Here is a 27,045-nt window from a genome sequence, read left to right as displayed (position 1 = left end):
CTCTAAAAATCCTGACAACCATCTTCTCTGTCTAAAACACCACCTATTTGACTGTCACCTGCAAACTTACTAACCATGCCTTGTACATTCTCATCTAAGTCATTGATACAGATCACAAATAGCAATGGGCTTAGCACCAGCCCCTGGAGAACACCACTAGTCGTGGGCTAACAGGCTGAAGAACAACTTCCACCATCACACTGTGTTTCCTAGCATCACACTAATTCTGTATCCAGTCAGCTAGCTCTCGCCATATAATCTAACTTTCATAGCAGCCTACCAAATGGCAGCTTAACAAAGTCCATATAGTCTATGTCTACTACCCTGCCCTCATTGAACTCCTTGGTTATTTCTTCAAAAAACAGTAAAGGAACAGTGATATATTTCTAAACCAATATGACATACACATTGGAGTGAAAGTTCCAGTTGGTGATTTCTCTATGTGCCTGAAGCCCTTGCCCTTCCTGGTGATAGTTGTGCTGTCAGAACAGAGAGGAAATTGTGGCAGCACTGGCTGTGAAAAAAATGTGATCCAAGTAACTTTGACCATGGAATGATTATTGGTGCTAGGTGCGGTGTTTGAGTATCTCAGAGACTTCTGATCTCCTGGGATTTTCACACACACTAGTCTCTAAGAGTTTACAGAGATTGGTGTAAAAACAAAAGAACATCCAGTCAGCTGCAGTTCTGTGGGCAAAAACGCCCTTTTAATGAGAGAGATCAGAGGACAGACTGGTTCAAACTGACAGGAAGGCGACAGTAACTCCAATAATGTGTTACAACAGCAGTGTGCAAAAGAGCATCTCTGAATGCACAAGACGTTGAACCTTGAAGTGAATGGGCACATGGGGTTTCACTCCTATACCCAATAAAGTAGCCACAGTGTATATACAGCCCTGCACTCTTGTACCTAATAAAATGGCCACTGCGTGAATACAGCCCTTCAATCATTAAAAACCATCGTTTATTACTTTGAACCAATTTTGAGTCGAAATGCTCTGTATCCCATGAGCTTTCTGATTAGTCTGCCATGTGATTCCATCTAAATGCCTTGCAAAATCTATGAAAACAACATTAAATACGTTATTTCCCTGGTTCTCCTTCTTAGATACTGAAACAGTTACATTTAGTTAAATGAGACCTTCCTTCAAAGATACTGCCCAGAGTAAACCATGCATAAATAAACATTTAAAAGAATCTTCTGATTGTTTTCCAGTAATATAACACCCAGACAAGAGTTTTTAAAGGACTTAATTCCATATCAAGGAAAGTCTGGAAAAATGAACTTGAAGAGAGAACAACAGTTTTAACTTAGAAGTAAAACATAAATTTCATAAATAGCTTCCAAAAGTTTCCATGTTTCAAACTTAAAGTCAGAAATCACAAATAGCCTTGTAACTTTGTCACATTTTTTCCTTATTTTTCTTTGATGTCCCTCACAGGATCATGGATGGTTTGTTTCAACTCAGTTCTGGTGGTTTTACAGCCACTATGGGAAGCGCAGTCTCTGCCACAGTTTGGCCCCGACAGGTTTGGTGATTCCACTGACCATACGGGATTTGGTTCAGTCCAAATGATTGGATTCAAGATTCTCAGTGCCATCTGGAATATTCCTCCTCCACAGTCAACAGTGAGGGAATCCTACGAGTCAGGGGGAATTTAGCCTTTCTTCACGAAGCAGTAATCTCCTCCCATGAACTCAGAACAGACTGTATGTTTTATGTGCAGTATTGAAGATGCTGGGAGGAGTTGGAACAAGTAATCTGATTGGCATTAAACAATGAAGCCTGAGAAGCATATTCTGCGCCTGCTCCTCAGGAATGCCACCTTTCAAATTCCCATTCCTGCTTGACTGGACTACATTGTATTATTGAGTATTAACTGGATTTGCTTTGTAGAAAAAGGAGAAAATACTTTACGTACCAATAAGAGAGCCTCTAAGTGACTCAGGTATGTTTCCTCACTGGCTAAGATTCCAGATAGAACCCATTTTCGCATCTCCAACCCTTTCTCCAAATCAGGTTCACTCTGCAAGAAAATACAAATATCAGCTCTCTATTGCAGTGCGTATGGAAAGGCAGCTCATTTCATCTTCAGAAAGTCAATTTGTTTCAGGTACGGTTCTAAGTAAATAAATAAATATTCCATGACAATTTTTTTAAAGTTGCTACCTGTACTCAAGTAGTTATTTCAGTGGTGAAGGTGATAGTTTTGATAGTTTCTCAGGAACCTCTGCCTCAAGGAGACAATATCTATTATCAAAGATCCCCATATCATTTTCTCCCAGCTACCATCAGGCAGAAGACACAGAAGCCTTAAGTCCGACATCATGAGGTTCAGGAACAGCTACTACTCTTCAACGATTCATTTCATGAAACAATCAGCAAAACCCTAATCATCACAGCTATAGCAACACAATGACTATTTTGATAACTTTGTACTACAAGGACTGCTATATTTTTGTACTTTCTTGTACAAAATTGTGTATAATTTATGCTTAATTTATAGTTTTCTTTAGAATGATGCATATGTGATGCTATGTGCTTGTGATGCTGCTGCCAATAAGTTTTTCAATGCACGTGTGCATACATCTCTTTAGCGTGAGTCAAAAAACTCAACTTTGACTACATTCTAATATCTGCTACATATAATATCACTGATCAATGAAGTGAGTACCTAAGCCAGACAGAAAGTCCTTGTTACGCACACAAAATGCTGGAAAAACTCAGCAGGTCAGGCAGCATCAATGGAAAAGAGTACAGACGATGTTTTGGGCTAAAACCCTTAGGCAGGGCTGGAGAAAAAAAGATGAAGCGTAGATTTAAAAGGTGGGGGAAGGGGAGAGAGAAACACAAGGTGATAGGTGAAAATGGGAGGGGGAGGGATGAAGTAAAGAGCAGGGAAGTTGGCTGGTGAAAGAGATACAGGGCTGGAGAAGGGGGAAATCTAATAGAAGACAGAGGCCATGGAAGAAGTAAAAGGAGGAGGAGCACAAGAGGGAAGTGATAGGCAGGCAAGGAGATGAGGTGAGAGTGGGAAAATGGGATGGAGAATGGTGAAGGAAGAGGGGGACATTACTGGAAGTTCAAGAAATCGATGCTCGTGCCATCAAGTTGGAGGCTAACCAGAAGGAATATAAGGTATTTTTCCCCCAACCTGAGTGTGGCCTCATTGCAATAGTAAAGGAGGTCATGGATTGACATATTGGAATGGGAATGGTGTCACTAACCCCGTGACGGGTTGAAAAGGACCAGCTGAAATGGAACACACCTGGAGTCTGGTTTACTATAAATTAAGACTATATTTATTACTACTACGAATTAATATCATTAAACCAAATAATACAATACAGGTTATAAACTATTATATATATATATCTCCTTAAATGAGTGTGTGGATACAAAAAATAATAGTCCAGGAGGTAGATATCAGTCTTACGGTGTCAGGTAAGTTTAAGCAGTTCAGTTCACTTTGTGTTGCGTCGAGTTGAATTGATAGAGAGAGAGAGTTAATTGAGTTGATGTTCAAGTTGGCAGTTTTAGTTGTTCTTGCTTCAGAGGTCTTCAGAGTCACTTCATGTCACCCCCACACAGACACAGATGGACAGAGCCCCTTCTAGGGAACGGTCTACTAACCCACGGCAGGAGTTCGTCACCAGCAGACCCCCACAGGCAAGCTCTTACCCGCACTAGTAATTACAGGTCGAAATTAATCGGTCCGTGGCCTCCACCCTCATGGTGGTCTTAAACTCCACCAGTAGTTTCTCGGGTAGCTTCCCCAGTTCTCTCGTGTCATGTCTCCTCTGCCCTTATCAGACCGAAGGATCAACTTTTTATAATCCATCCAAAATTCCAGCGTCCGTTAGCTCAACCGCTCGGAGCTGTTACCATGGTGACTTCTCAGCTCGCGCCATACTCTCTCTTTTAACTGCCTCCTTGTTCATTAGACTGCTGAACTTCCTAGCAGTTTCTCACCTGCGTGACAATGGGAAGTGAAGCTACAATGGGTGGACACTGGGAGATCCTGCTTCTTCTGGCAGATGAAATGTAGGTGCTCGGCAAAGCAGTCTCCCAATCTATGTCAGGTCTCCCCGATATGCAAGAGGCCACACTAGCAGGACTGGATATGACCGTAACAGACTCACAGGTGAAGCATTGCCTCACCTGGAAGGACTGTTCGGTGCCCTGAATGATAGTGAGGGAGGAGGTGTAGGGGCAGGTGTAGCACATGTTCCACTTGTACGAATAAGTGCTAGGAGGAAGATCTGATGTAGATTGGGAGACTGCTTCACTGAGCACCTACATTCCGTCCACCAGAGGAATTGGGATCTCCCAGTGGCCACCCATTTTAATTCCACTTCCCATTCTGATATGTTTATTCATGGCATCCTTCACTGTCATGACCAGGTCACACTTAGGTGGAGAAACAACACTTTATATTCCGTCTGGGTAGCCTCCAACCTGATGGCATGGTCATCGATTTCTCAAACTTCCAGTAATGTATCCCCCGCCCCTCCTTCACCATTCCCTATTCCCTTTTCCTTTTCCCTCTTTCACCTTTCCTCCTTTTTCCTTTTAAGTCTTTTTATTAATTTTCAAAATTATAAACACAGTAACAATGTTGATACAAAGAGATTGGAGCAATCTTAAAAGCATATACAGGAAGGATTTTAAGTAACATAGACTTCCAAATTCATAATAAAATTAGTCATAAAGAAAAAAAAAAGAAATAAAAAGAAAAAATATATATAAACGAAGAAAAGCCCCCAAAAGAAAAAGAAAAACAACAAAAAAAACAGAACAAAACAGGGCTAGACCAACATCTTGAATCAGACACGTTCAGTAATGTCGTCAACTCCGTGCTCCTCTATTCATATAATTTAAGTTAATAAAAAAAGATTCGGAAAGGTCAAATTACATCATATGAAAATGTTGCATAAAAGGTTTCTAAGTTTCTTCAAATTTACCCGAAGGATCAAAAATATCACTTCTAATTTTTTCGAAATTTAAACTTAATATAGTTTGAGAAAACCATTGGAATGTAGTAGGAGGATTGGCTTCCTCCCAGTTCAATAAAATAGATCTTCTAGCCATTAAAGTAACAAATGCTATCATCCGACAGGCTGAAGACAAAAGATCTATGTTCTACCATTGGCAATCCAAAAATTGCCGTAATAGGATGGGGTTTTAAATCAAAACATAGAACTGTTGAAATAATATCAAAAATATCTTTCCAATATTTTCCAAAAGAGGACAGGACCAAAACATATGAGTTAAAGAAGTCACCTCAGAGTGATATCTATCACAAATAGGGTTTATATGGGAATAAAAATGGGCTAATTTATCTTTGGACATATGGGCTCTATGCACTACTTTAAACTGTATTAATGTATGTTTAGCACATATAGAAGTAGTACTAATTGAAAAAATTTATCCCATTTCTCTATAGGTAGGCAAAGTTGAAGTTCCCTTTCCCATTCATTTTTAATTTTATCAGATATACCTGGCTGTAATTTCATAATTATATCATAGATAATTGCTATTAATCCCTTCTGAAAAGGATTTAAACCTAAAATTTTATCAATAATATCAACAGGATATAAAGTCGGAAAGGTAGGCAACATAGTATTTAAAAAATTTCTTATTTTTAAGTATCTAAAAAAAATGGGATCTAGGCAAATCAAAGTTCTGAGATAACTGCTCAAAAGACATAAAACAGTTATCCAGAAATAAGTCACGAAAACATATTATATCTTTCGTTTTCCATATCAAAAAGGCTTGGTCCATAACCAAGGGTTGAAAAAAGCAATTAGATATAATAGGACTTGATAACATAAATTCATTCAGGCCAAAAAATTTACGAAATTGAAACCACATTCGCAATGTATGTTTAACTATAGGGTTAAACATTTGTTTATTCAATTTAGATAGTACAAACGGAAGTGAAGTTCCTAAAATGGAAAGCTAAAGAAAACCCCTGTACAGAGTGGCCTTCAAGGTTTACCCAATGTGGGCTTAGAGTTATATTCCAATCTTGCATCCAAAATATTAAATACCAAATATTAATTGCCCAATAATAAAATCTTAGGTTAGGGAATGCCAAACCACCATCTTTCTTGGATTTCTGTAAGTATTTTTTACTTAATCTGGGATTTTTGTTTTGCCATATATAAGAGGAAATTTTAGAATCAATAGTATCAAAAAAGGATTTAGGAATAAAAATTGGTATTGTTTGAAATAAATATAAAAATTTAGGTAAATTTAGGTAAAAATTTCGGCCAATCAGTGATAGAGACAATGGGGACCACTTAGTAATCAGTTGTTTAACCTGATTAATTAACTGTAAAAGGTTGAAATTGAATAGATCCTTATGTGTCTTAGTAATTTTAACTCCTAGATAAGTAAAATAGTCAATAGTCACTCTAAATGGAGAATTTCTATAAATGGGAACCTGCATATTTAATGGAAAAAGTTCACTCTTACCTAGGTTCAGTTTATAACCAGAGAAACTACTAAACTGATCAAGCAAAATTAATACTGCCAGAATAGATTTTCCTGGGTTAGAAATATATAATAGTAGATCATCTGCATATAGTGATAATTTATGAGTCTCATTTCCACAGGTAATACCAAATATATTAGGGGAGTCACGAATAGCAACAGCTAGCGGTTCCAAAGCAAAATCGAATAGTAGTGGACTAAGAGGACAACCCTGCCTAGTACCACGGAATAGATGAAAAAGAGGGGATCTTTGATTATTAGTAAATACCGAAGCCAAAGGGGTGAGATATATCAGTTTAATCCAAGATATAAATATCGAACTAAAATTAAATTTCTCAAGGGTGTTAAATAAATATGTTCATTCAACTCTGTCAAAAGCTTTCTCAGCGTCCAATGAAATAAGACATTCTGGAATTCTGGGTGAAGGCATATAAACAATATTCATTAATCTCCTAACATTAAAAGAAGAGTAACAATTTTTAATAAATCCAGTCTGATCAGCAGAAATAATTTGAGGTAATACATTCTCCAATCTCATTGCCAATATTTTAGAAAAAATCTTAGAATCCACATTCAGCAAGGATATAGGCCTATAAGATGCACATTCAGTAGAAACCTTATCTTTTTTGAGAATTAGGGAAATAGAAGCTCGATAAAAAGATTGTGGTAATTTACCTATAGATACTGCATCCCTAAAGACTCTACATAGCCAAGGAGTCAATGTAGTAAAGAAAAATTTAAAACATTCTACTGTATATCCATCTGGGCCAGGTGCTTCACCTGAGTTCATCGAAAAAATAGCATTCTTTATTTCCTCTACTGTAATAGGTACATCTAGTTTTGAGCGTTCACTAATGATAATTTTGGAAAATTCAATTTCTTTAAAAATTCATGCATTATAGTGGAGTCATCAGGAAATTCTGATTGATATAAGGAGGTATAAAATTCTTGAAAGGGTTTATTAATCTCGTCATGGTCAACTGTCAAAGTGCCATCTTGTTTACGAATCTTAAGAATCTGTCGTTTAACCGAGGCCGATTTCAATTGATTAGTCGATAGTTTCCCAGTTTTATCACCATGTGTATAGAACTGATTCTTAGTTTTGATTAACTGACTTTCAATCGAAGATGATAAGAGATTATGTTCCATTTGAAGTTCAACTCTCTGTTTAAAGTTCCTAATTAGGGGCTATAGAATATTTCTTGTCAATTTCTTAAATTTTGTCAACCAGTATTTCATTGGTAGTTCGCTTTTTTAATCCAGCAGTATATGAAATAATTTGTCCACGAATATATGCTTTAAAAGTATCCATAATGTCCCACTGGAAATATCCTCTGTAGAATTCATTGTAAAGAAAAAATCAATCTGTTCCTCAATAAACCTGACAAAATCCGAGTCTTGAAGCAAAGTGGTATTAAATCGCCATTGTCTAGAATTAGTAAATGTATCCCTTAAGTTAATAAATAATTTCAACGATGCATAGTCAGAAACAGCAATACAATCATATTCACAACCAGTAACAAGAGGAATTAGTCGGGAGTCAATAAAAAAAGTCAATTCTTGAATAGTGCTGATATAAATACGAAAAAAATGAGAACTCTTTCTCGTTTGGATGTAAAAATCTCCAAATTTCTGAGATTCCAGACTTGGTCATAAAAGAGTTAATAAGGGTGGCCGATTTGTTCAGAAGTACTTCATTGGACTTGGATCTATCCATCAAAGGATTTAAACAACAATTGAAATCTCCACCCATAATCAATATATAGTCATTTAAGTCAGGAAGAGATGTGAAGAGATTCTTAAAAAAAATCAGGACAGTCAACATTTGTAGCATAAACATTAAGCATAACAACTTTTTTGTTAAACAACAAAACAGCAATTAACAAAAATCTGCCATTCGGATCTGAAATCATCTCATAGTGCAGAAATGAAATTGACGGATCTATAAAAATAGAAACACCTTTTACTTTAGCCTGTGAATTCGAGTGGTATTGTTCAGCCTTACAGAATCTAAAAAAACGCTGATTATCCTCTTTCCGGACATGAGTTTCTTGTACAAAAATAAAATGAGCAGTCATCCTATGGAATACTTAAAAAATGTTCTTCTGTTTAATCGGGTGGTTTAAACCATTTGTATTCCAAGAAACCAAATTAATAATCTTATCCATCGTAGAATGAGGGGAGATTTGATAGAGGTATATAAAATTATGATGGGTATAGATAGAGTGAATGCAAGCAGGCTTTTTCCACTGAGGCAAGGGGAGAAAAAAACCAGAGGACATGGGTTAAGGGTGAGGGGGGAAAAGTTTAAAGGGAACATTGGGGGGGGCTTCTTCACACAGAGAGTGGTGGGAGTGTGGAATGAGCTGCCAGACGAAGTGGTAAATGTGGGTTCTGTTTTAACATTTAAGAATAAATTGGACAGATACATGGATGGGAGGTGTATGGAGGGATATGGTCCATGTGCAGGTCAGTAGGACTAGGCAGAAAATGGTTCGGCACAGCCAAGAAGGGCCAAAAGGCCTGTTTCTGTGCTGTAGTTCTTCTATGGTTTCTATGGTAATAAGCTTGAGCATAAAGTATGTAAAGGGTTAACCAGAGTACAGACTCATGACCCCGGAAGAGGGGAAAAGGTCCAAAGAGGAACTGGAAGTTACGACATTTCGGACATTTTGGTAGTTTCAGGTCAGCCCATTTAAAAAGCAAAAATGAATTAAAAATAAGAACAAGAATACCACCCTCCTCCCACAAAAACCCAGAAAAAGGCCAGAAAGTGGCCAATGCTAAATCTAAAGCTAATCCTAACCCCATCTTTCCAGAAGGCAACCCAAAAGAAATATGTTTATCAAAAGAAATACCACCTATATTCGAAAAAATGTTTTAAAAAAGTAACTATAACGGTAAGAAAAAGCTTACAATGATTACAAGCATCGAATAGTTCCTTCTTACTCATATTTCAAAGAACATCAAACGTCAGAACAGATTACTATATTAATTTTTCATATATAAATGATCGGAAGTGACGTTAGAAACAGAAAGGATTCTGAGAAGAAGAAAACAATCCACCATCTTAAAATATAATACTCCAGTAACATTTCAGAAAGAAAACAAGCATTTAAATTGTAACTAAATAACTTTCAAAAAAAAAATTAAGATATACAAGATCACTAACAGAAAAGCATAATATCATTTAACAGTATAAAGCGTACCTACACTGCAAGATCAAGGGAAAAACCCTCGAACTATACAAATCAAAGACGAGAGAGGGAAAAAAGATACATTAATTAATCCTCCGCAGAGGGAGGCAGATTGTCAAGAAAACTTTGGGCTTCCATCAGACTTTTAAACAGGCTACGCAAGTTGTCCTGCATAACCACTCTCAGACAGGCTGGAAACAGTAACGCTATTTTATAGCCCCGACGATAAAGTTCTGCCATCTGTGGTTTAAAAGCCATCCGTTTTTTCAGTATGTCTTGGTTGTAGTCTCCGACAATCCTAAACTTGAATTCTTGAAATTGGATCATACCTTTCTTCCGAGCAGCTTGAATAATTCGTTCCTTGTCATGGACATAATGAAACCGAATGATGATTGGTCTCGGTCTGGCCAATTTCTTCGGATTAAAACCAAAAGTACGGTGCGCACAATCTAATACTGGGGGCTCCTCCAATATACTGGGATCGAACACATCCATTAGCAATTTAGAGAAATATTTGGTAGGATCTCCCTTCTCAACATCTTCAGGAAAACCGATTATTCGCAAATTCTGTCGTCGAGAGCGATTTTCAAGATCAATAGCCTTAACTTGATAACGTTCCAGCTGCTGAGTTACCGAAGTTAAACTTTTTTCAAGAGCTTCAATTTTTTGATCTCTTTTGCAGCCATCTTCATCTAGTTCCGAGATTCTAATTTGTTGTTGATCGATTTCACGTCTGAATGATCTTGAATCTTCTTGCATCGACTTCAACACTCTTTCAATTGCGGTAAGTCTTTGATTAACTGTTTCATCTAGAAGTTTCTTCATTAGTTCCAGAGTTATCGGAGCTTCCTTCGATGTTCCAGGATCACCATTTTTTTTTCCGTTCCCGCCGGGACCTTTCCCTTCTTTAACTTCTCGTGCTCTGGCATTCATTTTCAGTAAGTAAAAGTCATAGTTCAATGATATAATTGTAATATAAATCGTTTAGTGTAGGTGAAGTAAGTAAGAGTGGTTACATGTAAAAAAGTAAAGGGTATGGAGTGGCACCAAAGTACAGCTCACTCCAAGGGTCCCCTGCCGGAAAGTCCTCACCTTTCCTCCTTACGCGCCCATCACCTCCCTCTGGTTCCCCTCCCCGCTTTTCTTTCTTCCATGGCCTTCTGTCCTCTTCTGTCAGACTCCTCCTTCTCCAGCCCTGTATCTCTTTCACCAATCAACTTCCCAGCTTTTTACTTCATCCCTCCCCTTCCTGGCTTCACCTATCACTTTGTGTTTCTTTCTCCCTTCCTCCCCACCTTTTCAATCTACTCCTCATCTTTTTCTCTCCAGTCCTGCTGAAGGGTCTCGGCCTGAAGAGTCAACTGTACTCTTTTTCATGTATGATGCCTGGCCTGCTGAGTTCCTCCAGCATTTTGTGTGTGTGTTGCTTGGATTTCCAGCATCTGCAGAATTTCTCTTGTTTGAGAAAGTCCTTGTTTTTTCATTTGCTTATTACTAGGCACGACCTTTGATAGCATTTCTGCTTTGAGAGGGAGCAATCCATCAAGGCACCTAAATGCTATCCAGATGCTCCTGCTAACCATGTATTAATGAAGATGAATGGACAGTTTATATGAACTCAGGAGTAATGCCACCTGATTATTGCTCAGGCTCACAAAAAAGCAAGTACAGATGCCACAAAATGATTTTGTACAGTGAATCCTGGAATGCAGAGCACGCGTTGCTAAAGGAACGACGTTGCTAAGCAAAGGGGCATTGGTGAGGGGTCAACCAGATGGGCATTTTCTACCTTACTTTAACCGTGTTAGGAACTTTAGATTGTGATAGCTAGAGTTTAAAGTAGAAGGTGGTTCCTAACATAACCAGTATTTCAAACAAAAGGGGACTAACTAAGTGCTGACCACAAGGGTATGGCAGGAGAACTCATACCTGTGGAATGCTCCTCCTGCAATATATGACAAAATCAGGGATACATCCACTGTAAGCAGGAAGTGTGTACAGGTGAAGCTCCTAATTGACTGTATTGTACATTGAAACATTACTGAGCTTTCCGGTCTTGGACTGTGGACAGTATGCCTGCCTCCCGCACCTGAAGGAGAGAGGCAGAGACTGCAGAGGCAGAAAAGGTGGTGGATGAGCAGTAGGTACAGGCTGGTAGTGTAACCAGATAGATCATGGTAGATACCATTAGGGAAAAGGGGCTTCCAGCAAAGCAGTAACAGGAAAGCTTGTGGCCTCATGGTTGAGTCAACACAAAGGGGAGGAAAAAGACTAGAAGATTAAAGTACTCGATTTTAAAGGAGCCACAGTCACAAGAGACTGCAGATGCTAGAATCTGGAGCAAAAAAAAACTGCTGGAAGAACTCAGCAAGTCAGGCAACATCTATGGAGGCAGACAATCAACTTGTTTTAGGACTGAGAGTTCAGACGGAAGATATCATATGTAAAAGTGAGAGGCACAGTGATAGGTGATCGATGTAACACAATGGGAGGTGTGGGACTGGTGAGATGTGATGGGTGGATGCAGCCAATTGGGAGAGGGTAGGCAAAGAGGCTTTTAGGTGATAGGTGGAATCAGATCAGAGAAGGATGATTCGTAGATGGTAGCAGGTAATAGGAAAAATGAACTAAGGGAGAAGAAACTCAGTTGGATAGTTATGTAGGTGATGGGCAGATTAAACTAGGCGGTGAAGAGTAACAAAGAAACGAAGGGAAAGGAAACCTGGGTGAATGGGTGTTAGTAGAAAAGGAATACAGAAGATCTGAATTACTTGAATTTGTAAAATAGAATTTTCACACAATAGGCTACACAAGTTGGAAATGAAGTGTTGTTCTTCCAGTATGCATTTGGTTTCACTGTCATGGTTCTGTTTGGCTGTTCCCCTTTTACGCCCTTTCTCCCTGATTATGCCCTAATTTCAGCCATTAGATTTCCAACTGCGATTTGGGATAATCAGCCAGAGACCTGCTCTTCCTTCCCCACCTTCATCTCAGAAATAAGGAAGGTATTTGACCATCCCGTCTGCAGTAAAGATGCCACTAAGCGGCTACTCACCCTCCATCAAGGCTCACGCAGTGTTGCAGAATATTCCGTGGAGTTCCGGACGCTAGCGGCCGACTCGGGCTGGAATGATGAGGCACTCCAGGAGGAATTCTGGCAAGGCCTCTGTGACAGGGTAAAGGACGAGTTGGCGGCTAGGGATGACACTAACAGCCTGGATTCATTGATCTCCCTAGCTACCAGGCTGGACAACCGACTCCGAGAATGTCAGAGGGAGAGAACCGGTCGTCCAACACCTTTGGCCACCCCATGGCACGCTTTACCATCTACCCCCAGCCCTATCCTCTCTCCTCCTTCTCCCGCTCCTAGAATAGAACCCGGCCCGGCCGTTTCCACCATCCCGGGATAGGAACTAATGCAGCTGGGACGGAGTCGTCTTTCTCCCACAAAGCGACTCCGGAGATTCAGAGCAGGGGATTGTTTATATTGCGGTCAGTCGGCCATTTTCGTGCTACCTGTTCCCTTGGGCCAAAAGGGAGGGCTCACCAGCAGAAAGGGGGATCCTGGTGAGTCAGACCACATTCCCTTCTGTCCCCCAATCCCGGATGCAAATCCAAGCCACTGTAAGCTACAACCAACAGTCCCTGTCCTTGTCTGCCTTGACAGACTCCGGTGCTGAAGGGAATCTGTTGGATGAAAACATAGCTTCCCAGGCCAGAATTCCTCGGGAGCCGTTGAGTATCCCTCTGGAAGTCCGGGCACTGGACGGAAGACTTCTGGCCCGAGTCACTCACTGTACCCCACCACTGTCTTTGATTCTCTCTGGGAACCATCGGGAACAGGTACAACTTAATCTCCTCTCCTCAAGCTCCAATAGTTCTTGGGTACCCCTGGTTAAGCTGCCATAACCCTTACATTGATTGGTCCACCGGGAAGATAGCCAGCTGGAGTCCGTTTTGTCACGCCACTTGTCTACAGTCGGGCCTTTCCCCTGTAAAAACCACCACGACCTCACCTGCTGTTGAACCCCCTGACTTGTCCAGGGTTCCAGCGGAGTACCATGACCTGGGACAAGTGTTTAGTAAACAACGCGCCCTTTCCCTGCCTCCACACCGACCATATGATGGTGCTATTGATCTTCTCCCCGGAGCTCCTCTACCCACCAGTCGGCTGTATAACTTGTCCCGGCCAGAGAGGGAAGCAATGGAGGGTTACATCAGTGAATCTCTCGCGGCAAGCATCATCCGACCCTCATCCTCCCTGTGGGCACAGGGTTCTTCTTCGTGGGGAAGAAGGATGGTTCCCTACGTCCCTTCATCGACTACCGAGGCCTAAGTCATGTAACCATAAAGAACAAGTACCCACTGCCTCTGATAAGTTCTGCGTTGAACCACTTCACGGAGCCACCATCTTCTCGAAGTTGAACCTACGAAGTGCCTACCATCTGGTCCAAATAAGGGAGGGGGACGAGTGGAAGACAGCACTCAATACCCCTTTAGGCCATCTCAAGTACTTGGTTATGCCTTTTGGCCTCACCAATGCCCCCGCAGATTTTCAAGCCTTGATTAATGATGTACTCAGGGATTTTATTAACCGCTTTGTGTTTGTCTATCTGGATGACATCCTAATCTTTTCCAGCAATCCCCAGCAACATGTTCATCATGTCCGCCAAGTCCTGCAGAGGCTGCAGGAGAATAAATTATTCCTAAAGGTGGAGACGTGCGAATTCCACGTCCCCTTGATCAGCTTCCTAGGTCATATCATCGACAGCGGACAGGTGAGAGCTGATCCCGAGAAGGAGGCCCAAGCCACACACCACACAATTAAACAACCACATGAGCACTTACCACATACTCACAATCAATCTGATACGGGACATCCCTCCCCACCCTCCCCCACATAAAGGAACTGCATATGCAGAGCCCCTGCAACCTTCCCGCGGCCCATGAGGAAGACCATGGGGGATGCAGAGTTTTGGCATATGTGGATGACTGCCTGGAGTTTGGATTCACCTTGGGGAACTATGATGCAAGGCGAGTGGCGAAGCCCGGGCGACAAAGAGTTAAAGAATTAAAACTTTCTTTGGATGAGTGCCAGGTCTGGAGAAAGAGGCATTTCGGGGAAAAGCGACAGAAGTGAAATGTAAAACGTGGAGTAGTTTTTGGCCAGCAGAGTTTGATGCAATCGGAGGAAAATGACCCGACATGCCAGTTGAACTTCCTGGTGTTGGAACAGATGGTGGTGGACCAGGGGATGGAAACCCAGGTCGTCAATCGGAATGAGACACTGGGGAGAGAGAGGATCTGCACCACTGAACTGAGCACTCAGACATGCAGGCTGGAGACTGAGTGCCGCACTTTTGGAACAAACTTGGAAGTCTTAGAGTCCACACTCGTCAACGTGGAGACGGAGAACCGGAATTTCAAGCAGAAACTGCGGCCACTTACTGATGAATTAATCCAGAAAAGACTGGAAGACTTACAAGTTGGGGAAGACCAAGGAAGCTGTCTGACTAAGGCCAACAGAAGACCGAGAGCCTGGAGGGGGGGAGTTTGACTACACTTCTGAGGAGGTGAAGCAATTGAGGACAGATCTCGGAAAAGGGAAGCGGACGCTTGAAGGGAACCTGAAGATCGACAGTTTAAATGAAGTAGAAAAAGCTGGTGGTGTGATTGCGCCCCCAACTGAGATGGCCAAGAAGCGTGAGTCAGAACCACTGAGACTGGGGCGAGAGTTGGAGGAGTCCAAGAGGAAGCTATCGTCTCCATTACAGGAGGCTGAAGAGGCTGCAGAAGCAGTCCAGGCTAAGTGCTTCAGTTTGGAGAAAATCAAACAGCAGCTACCGATCGAGGAAATGAGGAAGAATATGGATTCGAAGGATGATGTGCTGGAAGTGTGGAACTTCCCCTTGATTGAGGAAGAGACTTTTGGCCCTTCCCCCACTGAGTCAGGAGTAGTGGGGAGGGCTAGCTGTGGGCAGCCTGGGTTACAGCAGGACCCGGAAGGAAAAGAAGCGGGGCCCCGGACACGGGACAGGGGGCTCCAAGTTGCAGTGGAGGCCTGAGTGAGAGATTGAGAGAGGAGTTGGCAAGCAGACCTGAGGTATCCCCCGTAGTGTCCGAGCCTTAAGGGTTTAGGTGAGGGGGTATGGAGGTCTTGGAGGATTAGGAAACTCCCAGATAGGTTGGCCTATGTAGTGCCCACGGGACTGGGCGTAAGGTCCACCGTTTGGGGAGCAATGTCACATTTTGTACCTGGATTGGGTTTTTGTGTCTGTAGGAATGGTTGACAAGTTATTTAGAAGTCATGAGGACATGACTTTATTTGGTGGGGGGAGAGTGTACGTGTTTCTTCTTTTATGTTACTGCGTAGGCTAATTAAAATGGCTTCTTTGTTATGTTAACTGCTGAGAAAGTTCTCTCGCTAGCAGCTTGTTTGGGTTATATTATTGATAAGAGAGCCAACGAATCAATTGTGATAGATGTTATTCTTTCTAGTGTGTCTGTAAGCTATTATGATGCGCAGGTTTTTGGGGGTAAGGCGCGATGGAGACAGAGAATGCAGACGGGATGCTGTGAGCGGGCCGACGGGGTGGGCCCGAGCCGAAGTCTGAGGTCCAGGGTCTTCGGAGAGGAGGGAAAACGAAGACAGACTTGTGTGGGTCGTCCGGTCGACCACCATGGCTGGTCCCAGGCAGCAGGTCGAGGTGGTCAGAGGGGCTCAAATGGGGGAGAGAGGATCGCTACTACAGCTCCAACTGTTTGTGCACGAAGAGATTGAACTTTGATAAGTTCGGCGCCTTTTATATTTTATCTCTATTAATTATATAGTTCCAGTAATATCTATAAATTGTAATCAATTAGTCATCTATGGTGTTTTGTCTGTTATTTGGCGGGGTGGGGTACAATCACACAGCATCCACACAAACTTAATTACCCAGTTTGGCGGGGCCGAGGGCTGCTTTCCCTAGACGACAGTTAATTGAGCGAGCCTGAGGCTTACCGGGGGGGGGGGGGGGGGCTACAGGTGGATAAACAAAGCTTTTTTTTAAGTATGTAAAAAATAAAAGACAGATGAGAGTAGATATAGGACCACTAGAAAACGAAGCCAGAGAAATAATAATGGGGACAGGGAGATGGCAAATGAACTAATGAGTATTTTGCATAGTCACATTAGCAGTGTGCAGGAAGAGAAGTGAATGCAGGGAGAAGGTGCTCAAAAAGCTGAAAGACCCAAGACTACACAAGTCACCCAGACCAGATGAACTACACCCTAGGGTTCTGAAAGAGGTAACGGTAGAGACTGTGGAGGCATTAGTAATGATCTTTCAAGAATCACTGGACTCTGGCATGGTTCTGGAGGAATAGAAAATTGCAAATGTCACTCCATTCTTTAAGAAAAGAGGGAGGCAACAGAAAGGAAATATAGATTAGTTAGCCTGACTTCAGTGGTTGGGAAGATGTTGGAGTCAATTGTTAAGGATGAGGTTATGGAGTACTTGGTGACTCAGGTCAAGATAGGAGAAATTCGGCATGGTTTCCTTCAGGGAAAATCTAGCCTGATGAACATGTTCGAATTCTTTGAGGAGATTACAAGTAGGATAGATAAAGGGGGTGTAGTAGTGGATGTTATATAATTGGATTTTCAGAAGGTCTTTGATAAGATGCCACACATAAGACTGCTTACCAAGTTGAGAGCCCATGGTATTACAAAAAAGTAAATTGCATGGTTAGAGCATTGGCTGATTGGTAGGAGGCAGCGAGTGGGAACAGAAGGATCCTTTTCTGCTTGGCTGCCAGTGACTGGTGGTGTTCCGCAGGGGCTGGTGCTGAGGACACTTCTTTTTATGTTGCATATCAATTATTTAGATGACAGAATAGATGGCTTTGTTGCCAAGTTTGCAGATGATATAAAGATTGGTGGAAGGGCAAATAGTGTTGACGTAACAGAAAGACTGCAGAAGTACTTAGACAGCTTAGGAGAATAGTAAAGAAAGTAGCAAATAAAATACAATGTTGGAAAATACATGGTCATGCACTTCGGTAGTAGAAATAAATGTGCAGACTGTTTTCTAAAGGGGGAAAAAATCTAGGAAACTGAGATGCAGAAGGACTTGGGAGTCCTTGTGCAGAACACCCTAAAGGTTAGCTTGCAGGTTGCGTCGGTGGTGAGGATGGCAAATGCAATGTTAGCATTCATTTCCAAAGGTCTTGAATACAAGAGCAGGGATGTGATGCTGAGACTTTATAAGGCACTGGTGAAGCCTCACCTTGAATTTTGTGAACAGTTCTGGGCTCCTTATCTGAGAAAAGATGTTCCGGCATTGGAGGGGGTTCAGAGTAAGTTCACAAGGTTGATTCCAGGAATGACAGGGTATTCATATGAGGAACTCTGATGGCTCTGGGCATGTACTCACTGGAATTTAGAAGGACGAGCGGGGAATCTCATTGAAACTTTCGAATGTTGAAAGACCTAGGCAGAGAAGATGTGGAAAGGATGTTTCTCATGGTTGGGGAGTCTAGAATAAGAGGGCACAGCCTCAGGATAGAGGGGCTGAAATTTCTTTTGCGAGATGGTGGTGAATTTGTGGAATGTGTTACCACAGCCAGCTGTGGAGACCAGGCTGTTGGATGTACTTAAGACTGATAAGTTCTTGATTGGATATGTCATCAAAGGTTATGGAGAGAAGGCTAGGGAGTGGGGCTGAAGAAGGGAAAAAAGGATCAGTCATGACTGAAGGGCAGAGCAGATTCGATGGGCCAAATGGCCTAATTCTGCTCCTATGCCTTATGGTTTTATGGTTATTTGAGATACAGCCACTATGGTGGTATCATATGCAAACCTGTAGATGGAGTTGGAGCAATATCTGACCATACATTCACGAGTCTACAGGGAATATTGTAGGGTGAATGACTTTCAGGTTGATGTCTTGCCATCATTTGAATTTATAATACCTTGCCATCATTTCAATTTATTTGTCACACTTGTTTTTACTGCACATGAACTAGACCAAGGTTTTTCTCAGAGGACCAAAGGGATTGAAATAGACAGAACAAATTTCCCTTGTTATCCATTATTTTGTGTGGACAAGCGACAATCTGACAACATGTCTCTACACCACAGAGTTCACTGATGTTCAAAAGGCACCTTTTTATGTAGCGCTAGTATACACCAGAATTAAGTCTGATCTCTTTCAGGCATCATCCCTGAAGAAGACAGTAGAGTTGATTATCGAAATGTTGGTTATAATTGATACCTGTACTCGGCTGGAAGCCTGAGGAGAGTTTATTCTTTCTCGAGAAGAGTTTGATCTTTTACGTTCAATGATATTGTTATAAATGAATGCACTGAGAACCATAACTCAATGCCTTCTTTGTACTAACAACCACTGCAGTTTTGTTTTTAAACGCAAACAACAGGAATTCTGCAGATGCTGGAAATTCAAGCAACATACAAAACTGCAGTTGCGGCGTTCACCAGCAACTGCAGTTTTGTAGTACTTCTGTGAAAGATTTTGTTTTCAAGCTCAAACATTAACCCTGTTTCCCCTTCCACAAATGTGACCTGTCTGACTTCAATATTTGCAGATTTAACACAGATTTGAAATATCTGCAGATTTTTTTCAGCCGCTAAATCAATTTCAGGCCTACAGCCATAATGCATATTTGTTAACAAAATTAACTTCCTTTTGACAAAATAAAACATTTTAAAACCCATCTGATCTATCTTTGAATGGGTTCAAAAATCATTGAAGTATTGCCTGTGAACTAAAGACAATATGAAGCTAACTCATTTTCTTTTGCAGGTTAAGAATCCAAAAAAATTACTTTCATCACACAGAAATGTTGCTCCAAATATTACAGCTTTTTTAAAAATCCTGATAACAATATTCAGTTCCAATGAAATTTTAATTGGTGATAATAAAACCCTTTTACTGAGCAGTGTACCTGGTAAACTGCTGTACCCTATCAACTTATCTTAACTGCATAATTTCACAAACTTCAATGAGAGATAGCTTCTTCACATCCTTTGCTCTGGAGAGAGTCCAAAGGAGGTTCACGTGGATGATTTCACGAACGAAGCGTTAACCTAAGTGGAGCATTTGGCAGCTTTAGGCCTGTACTCACTGGTATTTAGAAGAATGCAGGAGGATCTCATTGAAACCTACCGTATGTTGAAAGGACTGGGTAGGGTGGATGTGGAGAGGATGTTTCCTATGGTGGGGGTATCCAGAACAAGAGGACACAGCCTCAAAATTGTGGGGCAACGTTTTAGAACAGAGGGGTAATTTTTCTAGCCAGAGAGTGGTAAATCTGCAGAATGCTCTGACGCTAACTGCAGTGGAGGCCAAGTCTGCGCATATATTTAAGGCGGAAGTTGATCGTTTCCGATCAGTCGGGGCATTAGGGAATATGGCGAGAAGGCAGGTGTATGGGGTTGAGTGGGATCCAGGATCAGCCATGATAGAATGGCAGAGCAGACTCGATGGGCTGAATGGACTAATTCTGCTCCTATGTCTTATGGTCTTTCATTTGTATCTGTCTAACATGGCAGATTTATTGATTCACGATAGATAAACTCACTGATTTACTTGACTCCAGGGATCCAGATGATACTGTGTCCCTGCTGCCTCTACTTTTCGAACTGAGCTGAGGTGACGAGGAAGGCGAGTCATCAATGTAGGGCATGGTATCCCGGTTCCTGCTTTGATCTTCAACCCGATCTGCATCATATGAATACGTTGGTGGTAAGTTGTTGTACAGTGTTTCTAAATAATTAAGAAAAAAAAGACAAATGTTATTACAATGATAAATGAAGTACTTAGTTCAGAGTACACACTGGACTCTTATTAAACACAATACAAACTACTTTGGAACAGATAACTTTCCTCAACTAAGCATGATACAATTTTGCTGTACTTCTCGGTCATGAAAACTGATGTCAAAGTTTTTCAGAAATGTTTTGAAGACAGGAGGGATATACAATACCAATAAAAATTATTCACCCCCACTTAGAAGTTTTCATGTTTTATTGCTTTACAACATTGAATCATAGTGATCACAATGGACTTAATGTTTTTTTACACTGATCAACAGAAAAACTCTTTCGATTCAAAGTGAAAACAGTTCTCTACAAAATGATCTAAATTTATTACAAATATAAAACACAAAATCTTTGATTATATAAGTATTCACCCCCTTTAACATGACACACCAAATCATCACTGGTGCAGCCAATTAGTTTCAGAAGTCACATAATTAATTAAATGGAGATCACCGTATGCAGTCAATGTGTTTCAATTGATTGAAGTCAAAATCCACTTGTATCTGGAAAGTCCAACCACTGGTGAGTCAGTATCCTGGCAAAAACTACACCACAAGGACAAAAGAACATTCCAAACAACTCTGCAAAAACGTTACTGAAAAGAACAAGTCAGGAGATGGATACAAGAAAAATTCCAAGTCACTGAATATCCCTTGGATTACAGTTAAGTCAATCATCAAGAAATGGAAAGAATATGGCACAGCTGTAAATCTGTCTAGAGCAGGTTGTCCTCAAAAACTGAGTGACCATGCAAGAAAGGGACTAATGAGAGAGGCCACCAAGGGACTGCGCATACAACAGTTATTGACTGGGTGCTTAACCAATCACAGCTTTATGGGAGAGTGACAAAGAGAAAGCCACTGATGTAAAAACTCACATGAAATCTCAGCTAGAATTTGCCAGAGTTTGCTAAAGTTTGTGGGAGACTCTGAAGTCAGCTGGAAGAAGGATCATGTGATGACATCATACCAACTACAGGTATCTCTTGCTTTTCGAACATTCGCTTTACGAAACCTCACTGTTACGAAAGACCTACATTAGTACCCTGTTTTCGCTTTCAGAAGGTGTTTTCACTGTTACCAAAAAAAGCAGCGCGTGTTAAAAAATTCAGCGCGCAAAAAAAATCAGCGCGCGATAAAAGGCAGCGTGCGCCCCGAGCAGCCGCTCTCCCCCGGGTTCAGAACGGCATTGCTTTAACACATGCCTGTGAGCAGCCATTTGCAAGATGAGCTCTAAGGCATCAGAAAAGCCTGAAAGAGCTCATAAGGGTGTTACACTTAGCGTAAAACTAGAGATAATTAAGCATTTCGATCGTGGTGAACAAGTAAGGACAAAATGAGTTTGGCTTGTGGAAGCTGACGAAGATGATGTTGAAGAGGTTTTGGCATCCCATGACCAAGAACTGATAGATGAAGAGCTGATGCAATTGGAAGAGGAAAGGATAACAATTGAAACCGAATGCAGTAGCGAAAGTGAAGCAACTGCGTAAGATTTTCGCTGCAATGATAAAGTACAACTTTAATTTTGAAAGGGTACGTAGGTTTAGGGGACATTTGCAAGATGGTTTGAGTCCTTACAAAGAACTGTATGATAGAAAAATGCGCGAGGCTCAGCAGTCAAGCAAGCCTTCCACATCAGCCACAGCAGACGACGAACCTCGACCTTCGACATCGAGGTGGGCAGTCATAGGAGAAGACGAGCTGCCTGCCCTAATGGAAACAGACGACAAGATGACACCCCAGTGTCCCACCACCCCAACACCAAGGCCACGGACAGATACCGATTCGTGGAGAATGCAGCAGTAGTCGGGAGGCACACAGCATATCTCTAAGAAAAAAGCCGAAATAAACATGCTAATTAATTAGGTGCTACCCAACATGTAATTGTCGGCTCAGGTCAGAGGCGATGCAATCAGCAAGCGGTAAGTGATACTACACTGTACATACATTATATCTACTTTATATCGGCTGGGTATTTTTACGTGTTATTTGGTATGATTTGGCAGCTTCATAGCTTAAAGGTTACTGGAGAGCAATTGCACTGTGTTTTTGCCAACAGCGCTTGCGTGAGATTTTCTGCCGACGGCGCTTGCATGAGATTTCCGCTATGGAGAACAGTGCAGTAATGATTGTGGAAAAGTATTTCTACTTTACATAGGCTGTGTATTCATCATATCATTCCTGCTTTTACTATATGTTACTGTTATTTTTGGTTTTATGTGTTATTTGGCATGATTTGGTAGGTTATTTTTGGGTCTGCGAACGCTCACAAAATTTTCCCATATAAATAAATGGTAATTGCTTCTTCGCTTTACGACATTTCAGCTTACGAACCATTTCACAGGAACGCTCTACCTTCGGATGGCGGGGGGAAACCTGTAATCCCTAATTGCGCCATGAGTTCGCCCACCTTAGTCTGAACCCTATGCACATTTAAATGCAACACCTTCAGTCCTGCATTCTTCATCTTTTTGAATTTTGTTTCGGTGGTACAATTTAACTCTTTGCTCTGTCTGCATTTGTACCCAATCATTGGCATGTCCTTCCTTACATTCCTGTTACACCTACCATCCACTTGTAAACCTGCTGCCTGATCCTCAACTCTATCATACTGGTTCCCATTCCTCTGCCATATTAGTTTAAACCATTCCCAACAGCTCTAGAATATTGGTCCCCCTCGGATTCAAGTGCAAACCGTCCCTTTTGAACAGTTCCCCGACCCTGAAGAGGACCCAATTATCCAGAAATCAGAATCCCAGCCCCCTGCTCCAATTCTTCAGCCACGCATTTGTCTGCCACTTCATTCTACTCTTATCCTCACTGTCGTGTGGCATAGGCAACAACCACGAGGTTACTTCCACTGACATCCTGCTTCTCAGCTTCCAACCTAACTCCCTGTATTCTTTTTTCAGCACTCCTCCCTTTTTCTACCTATGTCATTGGTACCAATATGTACCATGACTTCTGGCTGCTCACCCTCCCTTTTCAGGATATTGTGGACATGTTCAGGAACGGCAAGGTCCCTGGCATCTGGGAAGCAAACTACCATCTGTGTTTCCTTTTTATGTCCACAGAATCGCCTATCTGTCCCCATGACTATAGAGTTCCCTATTACTGCTGCCTTCCTCTTCAGTTTCCTATCCTTGTGAGCCAGATTCAGTGCCAGAGGAACGGCCACTGTTGCTTCCCCCACGTAGGTCAGCTTATATGATTTGTAAGTATACAAATGACGTTGTGGAAAGCGAGAAAGAAAGCTCAATTATTTTTTAGTAAGTAAAGGAGCAGAACAATGGCAGATAGAACTTAATCCTGCTAAGAGTGCAGTGATATACGGCGGGAGGAGAAGATGGCAGTGTGACGCAGCATGCGCAGCTCTCTGGTGAAATGATATTGTATCTGTTAAATAGGGGTCATGGACAATTCTGATATGAAGATGACAGACGTGAGAAGCAGAGGAACATCTGGAGAAACTTCTGAAGTGCCTGGTTCGCTGCTGTTGTTACTGTGTGATCGAGAATCTCCGTAGGGTAGGTCCCAAAATCCAGGGCTTTGCCTGCTGCTGGCGACCGAGGCTGAGGTCAAAGCGTTCAGATAGAGATGGTGCTCGGTACTCGGTGTCAGAGGGCTGATTAGAGCCTGAAATTTTTGGATGACTCAGAGTCAGACTGTGGTCGGGCATGGCAGGGAGAGTTTTCTTCCTTCTCCCGTCTGCGTGAGATGTGGGACTTTCGAGAGACTTTGAACTTTTTTCCATGGACTGTTCTTCATCAAGTTATGGTATTGTTGCACTATATGTTGTAACTATATGTTATAATTATGTGGTTTTGTTAGTTTTTCAGTCTTGGTCTGTCCTGTGTTTTTGTGATATCACACTGGAGCAATATTGTCTCATTTCTTAGTGCATGGATTACTAAATGACAATAAAAGAGGACTGTGTGTCCTCATAATCTAATCTAATCTGATCTAATACTACCAGAGTCTTAACAAAAACAAGCCACACACAATAAGTAATCATTATAGTCCTTAAGGAGTATTGTGGAACAGTACACTTGGTGTACAAGTCCAAGGATCCCTGAAGGTAGCAGCACAGATGGAGAAGACAGTGAAGAAGGTAAATGGAATAATTGCCTTTGTTACTTGCAGTACAGACCACAAGTGCAGAGAGTTTATGGCTCAGTGTTATAAAATATTGATTTGGCATTGGCTGCAATACTATGTACAGTTCTGGGCACCTAACTATAGGAAGACTATAACTGCACTGGAAAAGTTGCAGAGGAAATTCACAGGGATGGACTGTTTTAGTTATAAAGGGAAACTGGATAGACCAGATTTTTCTTGGAGTAACAAAGACTAAGGGAGAATTAGATTAGATTAGATTCAACTCTATTGTCATTGTACCGAGTACAGATACAAAGCCAATGAAATGCAGTTAGCATCTGACCAGAATTGCAAAGAATAGTGTTATTTACAAAATAATTGCGAATAAAAAGCACTACAGCACACAAATATAAAAGTACTGAGACAGTACAATATGGGTGCAATACTGCTTAGCGCTATGATGAGAGGTTCAGCAGGGTCACAGTCTCAGGGAAGAAGCTCTTCCTGTGCCTGCTGGTGTGGGAGCCGAGGCTCCTGTAGCGCATACTGGATGGAAGGAGAGTAAAAAGTCCATGGTTAGGGTGAGATGCATCCTTGATAATGCTTTTCACCCTGCCCAGGCAGCGTTTATGGAAGATGTTCTCAATGATGGGCAACTGGGCGCCGATAATCCGCTGGGCAGTTTTCACGACATGCTGGAGTGCTTTGCGGTCTGATACGGGACAATTGCCGTACCATAATGAGATGCAGTTGGTGAGTATGCTCTCAATGGTACAGCAGTAAAAGTCTGTCAGTATCCTGGGACAGAGGTGAGCTTTCTTGATGCTCCGCAGGAAATAAAGGCACTGTTGTGCTTTTTTGATCAGGATGGTGGTGCTTAGGGACCAGGTGAGATCATTGGAAATGGGGATACCAAGGAATTTGAAGCTTGATACACACTCCACTACAGCTCCGTTGATGTAGATGGGGATGTGAAACAGAGAAGCGAGGAGCATTTCAACTCTTCGGACCCCCGGCGCATGTGGCACAGCATACAGGTCATTACAGACTTCAAACCACCTAGTACTGTGCCCCCTTCCAGCTCTGCTTCTCTCCCTGATGAGCTCAATTACTTCTACGCTCGCTTTGACCGAGAGAACAAGGAGGTCACCCTCAAAGCAGATCTCCCACCTGGTGAACTGCCTCTCTCATTTTCCAGCTCCGATGTTTGCTCCACCCTGAGCAGGGTGAATGTACTTTAGGCAGCTGGTCCAGATGGAATACCTGGCCATGTGCTCAGAGTCTGTGCAGGGCAGTTGGCCTGGGTCTTCACAGACATTTTTAACCTGTCCCTGGCCCAGGCAGTTGTTCGGCATTCAATACTGTGATCCCCTCCAAGCTGATCGCCAAACTCCGCCAGCTTGGTATCAGCTCATCCCTCTGCAATTGGACCTTGGACTTTCTGACTAACAGACCCCAATCAGTTAAGTTAGACAACCTCTCCTCCTCCACTCTCACCCTGAACACTGGCATCCCTCAAGGCTGTGTGCTGAGCCCTCTTCTGTACTCCCTTTTCACCTATGACTGCGTTCCTGTACATGGTTCTAACTCCATAATCAAGTTCGCAGATGACACCACGGCGGTTGGCCTGATCAGAGGGGATGATGAGACGACCTACAGGGACGAGGTCCAGCACCTGGCCACGTGGTGTGCCGACAACAACCTGGCCCTTAACACCCAGAAGACCAGGGAGATCATTGTGGACTTCAGGCATGAAAATATAAAAATTTGACAGGCATAGACAGAATAGATTGAAGACTAACTTTCCCAATGCAAAGGTAGCCAAAGATAGGAGGCACAGACTTAGGGCAAGGACAAGAGATTTACAATAATAGAAAAGTACAGCACAGAAACAGGCACTCCTGCCCATCTAGTCCACATCAAAACTATTTAAACTGATTACTCTCATTGATCTGCACTGGGACCGTAGCCCTCCATAGCCCTTCCATCCACATACTTATCCAAACTTCGTTTAAACGTTGAAATCAAGCTAACTTACACCACATGAGCTGGCAGTTCATTCCAAACTCTCACGACCCTCTGAGTGAAGAAGTTTCCCCTCATGGTCCCTTAAACTTATCACCTTCACCATTAACCCATGACCCCTGGTCGTAGTCCCAAGCAACCTCAGTGGACATAGCCTACTTGCCCTATCTATACCCCTCATAATTTTGTATATCTCTGTCAAATCTTGTCTCAATCTTCTACTTTCTAAGGAATAAAGACCCAACCTATTCAATCTTTCCTTCTACCTCAGGTCCTCCAAACCCAGCAACATCCTTACAAATTTTCTCTGTGCTCTTTCAACCTGGTTTACATCTTTCCTGGAGGTAGGTGACCAAAACTGCACACAATACTCCAAATTAGGCCTCACTAACATCTTATGC

General features: G+C 42.0%; 1 protein-coding gene across 2 annotated transcripts in view; it reads right to left on the bottom strand.

Moving 5' to 3' along the window:
• Nucleotides 1–27,045, bottom strand: part of si:dkey-91m11.5 (PH_BCR_vertebrate and RhoGAP_Bcr domain-containing protein) — a 464,892-nt gene that overhangs the window by 345,064 nt on the left and 92,783 nt on the right. Inside the window, exons 2-3 of one of the 2 annotated variants that reach the window (XM_063031657.1) lie at nt 20,282–20,466; nt 1,924–2,028 (exon numbers count right to left, since the gene is read on the bottom strand). In XM_063031657.1, coding sequence (XP_062887727.1) covers nt 1,924–2,028; nt 20,282–20,466 — 290 coding nt within the window. The remainder of the gene's footprint in view (nt 1–1,923; nt 2,029–20,281; nt 20,467–27,045) is intronic. The other variant, XM_063031659.1, reaches the window with a different exon arrangement.

The sequence above is a fragment of the Mobula hypostoma genome, chromosome 23, assembly GCF_963921235.1.
Source record: "Mobula hypostoma chromosome 23, sMobHyp1.1, whole genome shotgun sequence".
Classification (NCBI taxonomy): domain Eukaryota; kingdom Metazoa; phylum Chordata; class Chondrichthyes; order Myliobatiformes; family Myliobatidae; genus Mobula; species Mobula hypostoma.
The sequence above is the reverse complement of the archived record's forward strand: the minus strand, read 5'-3'. Positions and strand labels throughout refer to the sequence as shown.